Source organism: Diabrotica virgifera, chromosome 9 (assembly GCF_917563875.1).
Source record: "Diabrotica virgifera virgifera chromosome 9, PGI_DIABVI_V3a".
Taxonomy (NCBI): domain Eukaryota; kingdom Metazoa; phylum Arthropoda; class Insecta; order Coleoptera; family Chrysomelidae; genus Diabrotica; species Diabrotica virgifera.
The window spans coordinates 90,412,477-90,422,501 of record NC_065451.1 but is presented as its reverse complement, the minus strand read 5'-3'; the positions used below and the strand labels follow the sequence as shown (position 1 = coordinate 90,422,501).

General features: G+C 33.8%; 1 protein-coding gene across 1 annotated transcript; it reads right to left on the bottom strand.

Moving 5' to 3' along the window:
- Window positions 1-872: 872 nt before the first annotated feature.
- Window positions 873-8,524, bottom strand: LOC126891801 (uncharacterized). The gene is made up of 3 exons (XM_050661080.1): window positions 8,209-8,524; window positions 3,296-3,387; window positions 873-1,426 (listed from the first exon to the last, which is right to left on the bottom strand). Exons 1-3 carry the CDS (start codon window positions 8,444-8,446, stop codon window positions 956-958), a joined length of 801 nt encoding a protein of 266 aa, XP_050517037.1. The 5' UTR covers window positions 8,447-8,524; the 3' UTR covers window positions 873-955.
- Between the last annotated feature and the right edge of the window lie 1,501 nt (window positions 8,525-10,025).

Genomic DNA, 10,025 nt, shown 5'->3' with positions numbered 1-10,025 from the left:
GCCCTTTGAAAGATAAGGACTTTAAACCGATGACATTTAAAGACCATATAAACAATAGATACATGAATAAAGAAACTTGTGAAGTGCTAACGATTAAGTTTATTTGAGGTGCTAATTAGGGGGTGATTTTCACGATTTTTTTTAAGGGACTGACTTTATTTTGAGTGTAACTTGTTTACTTTTGGTTTTGATGCTAGAAATGTTTTTTATAAAACAAAAATAAGACTTTTTTTTAAACACTTTAAAAAAGTTGTAATGAGTTTTCCCCAAACAGTGCTTCATTTTTTGGTTATGTAACGTTAAAATATTCGATTTGGAATTTTATGAATATGAACCTATTTTTCATTAGCTGTAACTCTGGTCCAACTCGGCACAGAGAGCTAATATGTATATACATAATTTTTTTCACTTTTTTACTGGTCATATTTTTGCTAAGAATGTTTTTTTTTTGACAAAATACTTTTTAAGTAATTTCCAAAAAACCGTCTAAAAAAGTGATTATTTTGTTGAAAAATGAACATGTTCACTCGCAAATAACTCGAGAAGTATTGGCTTAGTGAAAAAACTCTATAGAACAAAAGTTACATAGATTTAATCAGTTTATCGATTTCCGGACTTATTTTGGACATATATTTTTCACCTCCCATAGGGGGTGAAACTCTCCCAGGGTAAAAGCACACATCGACACAATATCACTTTTTGTCTTTGACTTGTTAGCTATGTGCATGCTAAATTTCATGTCAATCCAAGCGGTTCTTTAAAATTTAGAGGTTTTGCAATATTTTACCGTTAAAGAACGTACTATTTCGCAGAATTCGAAAAAAATTAATGCCTTCAAAACACATTGGCGTGAAATTTTGAGTCTACTGAAACATTATTAGATTAAACAAAAATTATTAAAGATGCGTTAAATAGATACTTTATTACACAAAACCTGAATAGCGTCTTAAATAACCTACTCAAAGGACTCAGGTGGATTGGAGATATTTGCCATGGAAGTATAGGAAGATTGTGAGGAGGGAGAAGGTAGACTCGGAGTCATATTTACGGGGGGATTTTGCCATGAATGCTGATGATGTGAACTTGCCGAATCATAAACTCCTCTATCAGCTTTCATCAGTATTTCGAATACTGCCTGCTGCACCGCGGTCTGAGTCTCTTTGGAATAATTAATCACTTTTGTAGCAGCATACGTGAAAAATGTGTTAATCTCGTTCGGTTTTTCCTTTAATGTGTCGAGCTTATCTGCAGCATTTTGCAAAATATTAAATGCATTGCTCATCATTGATGAAGAAGGTTCATCAGCTCTCTTGCTTCGCTTAGGGGGTATGTCAATAGACGATGGTGCTGACGTCTCTTGGCTTTGTGCCGAAAGACTGACTTCTGCTTCGATTTCATCTACATTTTCCATAATATGTTCTGTTTCCTGCAAATAAGATGCAACGATTAATTAAAAAATAATTCCTACTCGTATAATCATTTTATTAATGGCATGAAAGCCATTAATAGTGGAGGAGCAAAACCTAGATTTTTCTGAACTGCTTCTGTAATTAAGTTGAAATCTTTACATTAACCATTATTATTTCATATTATTTCTGTTACAGCTACCCACGACCCCTGATGCTCGGAGGGAAGTAAGCAAGAAATTCGAAACACGTTGGAACCTACCACATTGTGTTGCCCTTGACGGGAAGCATGTTGTTTTGCAAGCTCCAATGAACTCGGGTACAGAGTTTTTTAACTATAAATCCACCTTTAGTATTGTGCTTTTTGCATTGGTGGATGGGAATTATAACTTTATGTTTGGTGATGTGGGATGCCAAGGAAGAATATCTGATGCGGGAGTTTTTCGAGGAAGCAAGTTGCATAGTATGCTCAGAAGTAAAACATTGGGTATTCCAGTACCGGAAGAACTACCGGGGCGTTCTATGCAAGTACCATATTTTTTTGTAGGTGATAGTGCATTTGCTCTAGATGAAAATCTAATGAAACCATATCATGGAGATTTTGCCAAAGGGACTCCAGAGAGAATTTTTAATTATCGTTTAAGTAGGGCCCGACGCATAGTCGAGAACGCCTTTGGTATATCAAGCTCAGTATTTAGGGTTTTAAGGAAACCAATGCTTTTAGGGCCTGAAAAAGCCGAGTTGATAGTGATGACAGTGCTTTTGTTACATAATTATCTAAGAACTCATTCTCCCAATGTGTACACTCCGATTGGCACATTTGACCAAGAAGTGGATGGAGTTTTAACTGAAGGGTCATGGAGGAGAGAGGAAGCAGATAATGTGACGTCTATGGTCTCATTGACAGATGTCCCCAGAAGATCAACTAATTATTGTCAGGAAGTAAGGAATGAAATAGCCGACTACTTTATGAATGAAGGAGTTTTAGACTGGCAACACAAATATGCTTAAAAATGTCTATCTATATACAGTGCGTCCATAAAGTAACGTATAAATTCAATGTTTCGTAAGCTTGCGACTTTTAAGGAAAATTCCCGAAACAGGCGATTTTTATTTTTAAATTACGATTTTTTTTTTGGCATATATATCATACTACTGACGTCATCCATCTAGGCGTGGTGACGTAATCGATGATTTTTATGAGAATAGGGGTCAGGTGATAGTTCATTTGAAAGGGTATTTCAATTCTGTATTTATTAGTATAAATATTAACATATATTTATACAGGGTGTGCAAAAATTTTTAATTAAATTTATTGACAAAAAAGATGAACGTATGTCATTTATTTAATTCTAAATACATTTTACTGCTGTGAGAAAAGAGAAAAATTTAAAAATGGAAAACATTGATTTTCGCTTAAACGAAATGTTCAAACTACCAAGAGACAGGTGGGTGGCAGTTTTGACATTGAATTTAAGCAACAGACAATATTTATTTGTGAAATGAATATTTTTTCCTGTTTTCTAACAACAGTAAAACGTATTTTGAATTAAATGAATTTCATACATTCTTCTTTTTGTCTCAAATAACTTAATTACAATTTTTTTAACACCCTTAATAAATAAATATGTTAATGTTTATATTGCTGAATAGAGAATTGAATATCCTTTCAAACAAGCTATCACACGGCATCTATTCTCATTTAAAAAAAATTATCGATTACGTCATCGCGCCCAGATTGATGACGTCATTGTTATGGCACATATGCCAAAAAATCGTAATTTAAAAATAAAAAACGGTATGTTTCGGGATTTTTCCTTAACATCGCCGGTTTACGAAATAATTAATTTATGCGTTACTTTATGGACGCACTGTATATTTTTTCTTACCGTCGTAAGTCGTTTCCTTGGCACATCCCTGTCATCTAGAAACTTGAGAGCTTCGTACGCGAACCACCTACTGACATAAACTTCATCTGTTCCTGGAATAATAAAATATACACTGCATGGAAAATATTGTAGGAAAACATTAATGTTGTTAAATTTACGGTGATACTTTTTTGTCCACTTGTGTAGAAAACTAAGCGAGAACGCATTTGGAGGGAAAGAGATACATAATGCACTATACTACATATCAAAATAAAGATGCACTAGAAATAAACAATCCAAGACACTTTAATGTTACGAGAAGCACACCCAAATCAATGTATATATCTTGTAAATCCCAAATCATGATTTACAATGTTTATACACTGTAAATCATGATTCGGGAGTGCTCCTTGTAACATTGAACGTATCTTGGTTTGTTTATTTCTAGAGCATCTTGAAATAAACTGAATTATAATTATTATTAGTTTTTGGCCAATAAGCCACAATTTGACTTTAAATTGTTTTGACGTTTCGATTTTTACTTCGGCAATCTTTAATTTTGTTTTTGTTCCTTGGTAAGAAAGTTCTGAAAATTTAATTTTATTTGACTCATTAATATTGAACATTAAGGCAATATACAAAAATCTTTGCTCAAAGTGCTTTAATTTGTTACGTTGAAGCGGCAGTTTTTTTCTTAAATTTTTTTTAAATGTTTCGTTTTGTAATATTTTAAGATAATAAGAGGAATATTGGCAGAGTTGAAAGCTCTATACAATTCAGTATTAAGTTCGGGCTCATCATAATTTACTTACAGTGAACTATGGTATAAAGATAAAGGAACATTGCTTAATTCTTTAAGTTAACCGTTCATCTTCTACCTGGAACATACCTATTTAGCCCAATAAATGACCGTTTTGGAGTGTAATTTCCAGGGGCAACTCCGAATTGCATGAACATTTGGATTTAGGTTCTACTTACCCTCCACTTCAAAGTTGAATTTGTGCCGTTGGTTGCATTTACTTGGGGGTGACATTTACCCCTTCTCGGGGGTGAAAAACGCGTGTTTGAAATAAGGTCGGAAATGGATAAATTCATTTATTTTAAGCACCTTTTGTTCTATAAAGTTTTTTACGTAAGTCAATACTTTTCGAGTTATTCGCGATTTAAAATGTTGATTTTTCGACAAAAAAACTACGTTTTCAGACCGTTTGGTTTTTCCTAAATAACTCAAAAAGTAAATATTTTATCGAAAAAAATATTTTTATCAAAAGTGTGGCCTATAAAAAAACGAAAAAAATGGTGTACCAGTAAAGTCTACAAATTGAGTTGAAGCAAAGTTGTAGCTCATGAAAAATACGTTCTTATTCGTCTAATTCCAAATCGAATAATTCAACGCGAAATCAGCGAAGAAAGAAGCGCTTTTCGGGAAAACCTTATTAACATTTTTAAAGTATCGAAAAAAAAGCTTATTATTTGTTTTTTACAAAAGTTTACAGCATCAAAAATAAGCGAGTTACACTGAAAAAAAAAGTTGGCCCTTTTTTTTTGGTAAAAAAAATCGTGAAAACCTCCCTCTATTTAGCACCCTAAATGAAATTAATCGTTTGGCTTTACCATCTATTTTAACTGTATGTGTATTGTTTATATGATCTGTAAGCTTGATTGGTTTGAAGTGCTTATTTTTGAAAACATTTGGTTTTATAGTAAAAAAAAAATTTACTTAAAATTTTTGAAAAATTTCATTTTTTCAAATTAACTTAAAAAGTATTAGTGATAAGACAAATCTTAAAGAGTAAAAAAATGTAGGTTTTGCTATTATTAATATGATAGTTTCATTTTGTTTCTCCGTAAGACAAAAATTGGTTAAGATATGGCTGTTCAAAATTTGCATACACTCGTGATTAGTGACCCATTCAAGCTGTCTCAATTATAACCCTTTCAAAAATAAACACTTTAAACCGGTGAGACTGACAGATCATATAAAAAATAGATAGGTAAGTAAATTGTTTGTAAAGCGGTAGCGATTAATTTCATTTGGGGAGCTAAACACTTCGAGATTTTCATGATTTTTTACAAAAAAAAGAGGGCCAACTTTATTTTGAGCGTAACTCGCTTATTTTTTATGCTAAAACTTTTGTTAACAATTAAAACCAAGCTTTTTATAAACACTTTAAAAAAGTTTAAATGGGTTTTTCCCGAAAAGTGCTTAATTTTTCGGTGATTTCACCTTGAAATATTCGATTTGGAATTAGACGAATAAGAACGTATTTTGCGTGAGCTACAACTTTGTTTTTATTTGATTGATAGACTTTATTGTATACACAATTTTTTTGGGTTTTTTATAAGCTACACTTTTGCTAAGGGTATTTTTTTCGAAAAAATATTTACTTTTTGAGTTATTTGCGAAAAACCGTCTGAAAACGTAGTTTTTTTGTCGAAAAATCAACATTTTCAATGGCAAATAACTCGAAAAGTATTGACTTAAGTAAAAAACTCTATAGAACAAAAGTTGCTTAAAATCAGTCAATTTATCCATTTCCGGTCTTATCTTGAACGTATGTTTTTTCACCCCCGAGAAGGGGTGACTGTCACCCCCCAAGTAAAAGCAAACAACGGCACAATTTCAAGTTTGAAGTGGAGGGTAAGTAGAACCTAAATCTAAATTTTTATGCAATTCGGAGTTGCCCCTTAAAATTACACGGTATCGCCGAATTTCCCGTTCATTTACTGGGCTAATTAGGAAAGGGCATTTAACGCTAAAAACACCTAAATAAATCGATTTTTAAATACAGCACCTAGAGACTTGCAGTTTTTTGCATTGTGATCAGGATGACGTTATGAACAAAGGCTACAATAGAAAAATGGGTGGAAATGCACAATTGCATTTTAGAATGTGTAAAATGCATTCAAAAGTGCATAAACATGTCAAAATAAAAATCTAACGACCAAATTTCTTTTTTCGGCAGTTTTCGGGGCCGCTGAACACAATTACGCCGTCAGAACAGACCCGCGGAGCACCTACACAGTTCCCACGGTAACGGCTAAGGAACGTCATCTTCTGGAGTTTCGAAGGTTTTCGGCACTGAATGCATGCAAATACGTCATCAGAACTGAGCCCCGGACCACCTGGTGCCCAAGGCCAATGCTCAGGCATGTTATCTTCTAGATTTTGGAGGGTTTTGGGCACCAGGTGAACCGGAGGTAGATTGAGAGCGTATTTTTATTCAGCAACCCCAAAAACCCTCCTAGTAATCTGTTTGAATCAAATGAGTGCCCAAACCCTTCGAAACTCCAGATTAAGTGCCTTAGACGTGATCCTGGACACGAGGAGTTCCGGTGGTAGATTCTGACGGCATATTCGTCTTTACCGAGCCCAAAAACTCCCTTGGAACAAAATTTGGCCCTTAATATACATATTTTTACATGTTTATGCACTTTTCGATGCATTTTATGCACTTTAAAATGCAGTTATGCAATAGCAGACTTTTTTCCTGTCACCATCTTGAACAAAATGCAAAACGTTTAAATCTCTAGCTGCTGTATTTAAAACCGATTTATTTTGTGTTAAATACCATGGTCTAGATGAACCATTTTATTATTTAATTTTTATAATAGGGTTGTCGTATCCATAGTAATACTAGTAATGTAAAAAACTACCCGTCACAAAGTAACGGGTAATTGTTTAAAGGGAGTGGAGCGAAATGCAAAATTATGACGCATGTCAAAATTTTCAATGTGTTTTAAATGTATCAATTTTTTTTCGAATCCTGTGTAAAACTAATAAGAATTTTTGAAAAATTTAAACGCAGAATTAAAGACTACTTTATTACCGAGGGCCGAAAGTCCCTTAAAATAAATAAAAAGTTTGTTTTGAGTGAAATATTTGCAATTAAAAATCACACCAAATTTTCTCTTTTATTTTCACCCCTCTAACTTATATTAAAATAAACATTATAGAAGTTTTCAGGGACTTTCGGCCCTCGGTAATAATGTAATCTTTTATTCTGCGTTTAAATTTTTTTAAAATATTTATTAGTTTTCTCAGGATTTGAAAAAAAATGAATACATTTAAAACGCATTAAAAATTTTGACATCCGTCAAAATTTTGCATCTTGTTCCGATCCCCTTAATACTCAGCATAACGATTTATCATTGTTAGAAATATTAAAACTCGAAATACTCGTAGCACTTCGAAAGGTACACTGAGTCACTGAGGCGCTGACGATAATATTTTTATAAACGTAAACACTTTTTTTTAAAGAGGCCTGTCGAAGGTGTCTGTTTACTGTTCCTTTGATATTATTACACTATTTATTATACCTTATTTCTACAACTACATCTACTTTAAAATGTATATTATATGTCTGAATTGTCAATATGAATAAGTTAGATAAAATTAAATTATTTGAATAATTTTTTTACCGAGAAATCGGCCAAATATCACCGTAAATTGAAAGAGGCTGTACTAATTAGTATCAAAACTATGTATAAGTTACAAACTATTTAATAAAGCGTTATCAATAAACGAGTTTTAATTTCATATCTGAGTGAACTCTGAAATATTACCTAATCACTATACAGTGATGAGTGTGCAAAATAACGCAAAAGATGGAATAATCATAATACGTTGTGCAATAAAAAAAACTAGTAGAGGTGTCAAATTATAGATGGGAAACTATAAATTTACATTACATTACATAGTTTCCCACTTTTAGACGTCTGTGACAGTTGTCATACTCCACTGATATGTCTAAAGGTGGAAAACTGTGTAATGTAATGTAAATTTATTGGTTCCTATCGATAAGTTTACATCTCCACTGCTTTGGTTTCTTTTTATTTCACAACGTATTATGTTTTCCATCTTCTGCGTTATTTTCCCGGTTATTAGCACGCTCATCACTGTAGGTACTAATTAATTATTCAATTCAACTTACCTGTTCCTGTACCTTTACTAGTTTTTATTTTTGATTTTTCACGTCGGTAAGATGACAACAGGCAAATCACTTTTTTTTTACATTGGTCCGCAGGTATCCTTATTTCTCTTTCTATTTCCCTCCAGGCATCGGCTTTGAGAGGTTTTTTAAAATGGTCCTTATGTTTAGGATCCCACAATAAACATTTTCCGCGGTACGAATTAATCAGTTTAATTATATTTTCTTCCGACCACTCCATCACAAGAAATATTCAACTTAGCACCAAAACCAACAAACCTCTCGTGAACCCGTCCAAATACGTATTGCGAGCGATCAAAGCGTTTGTTGAAAAGCCGACAGTAGTTAGATCGTGATGCGCCGTGTGCGAGCCGTTTGTGCACCACTTGAAAACACGTACTAATCTGACGAACATGCTGCGCGCGAGCGGCTCGCACACCGCGCAGAGCGCATATGTATCTCCGCCTTAACAACCGACTAAGTCGATTCGAGAAAACAGGTATCAATTCTTTTAATCCGAACATATTCCCAGATTGGAAACTTAGACCATAGTGTACAACTGACCGACATACAATGGAAAATGAAACCGTTGATCACATCCACGAGCAAAGAACTCCTTCTCAAGAAAGAGATATTATTCTTCGCTTATAAGGACTTTAGCTAAGGTATCTTCTTCTCTTAGTTTCAAATATTGGCGATCATTCTGGCTATAATTATTTTATTAACTGATGCTTTACTGATCTAAGGTATGTGTAGGTAATAACGGCAGCTTGGTAATATCGCCAATTCGTGATCATGTTTGCGATGACCTTAGATTCGCCAGCGGTGTTTATGACAGTTGAGTATCAGTGTTCGGTGTAGAAGGAGTACCGTTTATAATTTTACATCTTTTGTGTTTATTAGATTGGAGCGGCGTTATTGATGAGTAATATTATTTGATTTCGGTGATTTGTACTGTGTTTTCTAAGGCATAAAATGATGCATTCAGATTTTTAAGGTAGTTTTGCTTATCTTCGAAAACCAAATTACAAACAATTTATGTGCATGTCGGTAATATCGCCAATTCCAATGGATGGTAATAACGCCTTTGCGTTACCATCCCTACTTGGATAAGGTTGCCTTGGCAACCTTCTCCAGATACGTCGAAGGTTAGAAAAATTAAAAAGCGCTCTGCGGAAGTGTCATCGGCACGCAATAGTGATTCTGATGATATAGAGTTAAGTGAGATGGAAACATCAGATGAAGAAAAACATGACACTTCATTTTGCTAACCACTCCACATTATGGTACAAAAATCTCATTGTTACTTAATACTTATTGTTATTTTTCAGCAAATATAGCATTTTGAAGTATAATGTTCAATTGTTAGACCGTATTGCATTCGAAATAATAGGTTGGCGATATTGCCAACAAGGGTTGGATATATCGGAATACCAGAAGAAGCACGTGCTCATGCTTTTAAATCATTTTGGAAGTTAGGTTCCTTTAGTACACAAAATGCCTTTATATGTGGTTTAATAAAACAAAACATTCCCCAACAAAGACGTCCCAAAGATCAATCACGTTCTGCAAAGTCGGTTAGTAATCAATATTACATACAAGCACAAGGGCAAACCATCAATGTCTGTAAAAAGTTCTTTCTTCAGACATTTAAGATATCTGATGGCCGCATGTCGAGGGCGATTAAAAAATTGCAAAATGGAAACGAATCTGGATCTGACTGCAGAGGTCGTCGCGCTTCTTTAAAAAAAATTCCTATCGAACGCATGAACATAGTTCGAGAACACATCAATAGCTTCCCAGCATATCAATCACAGAGC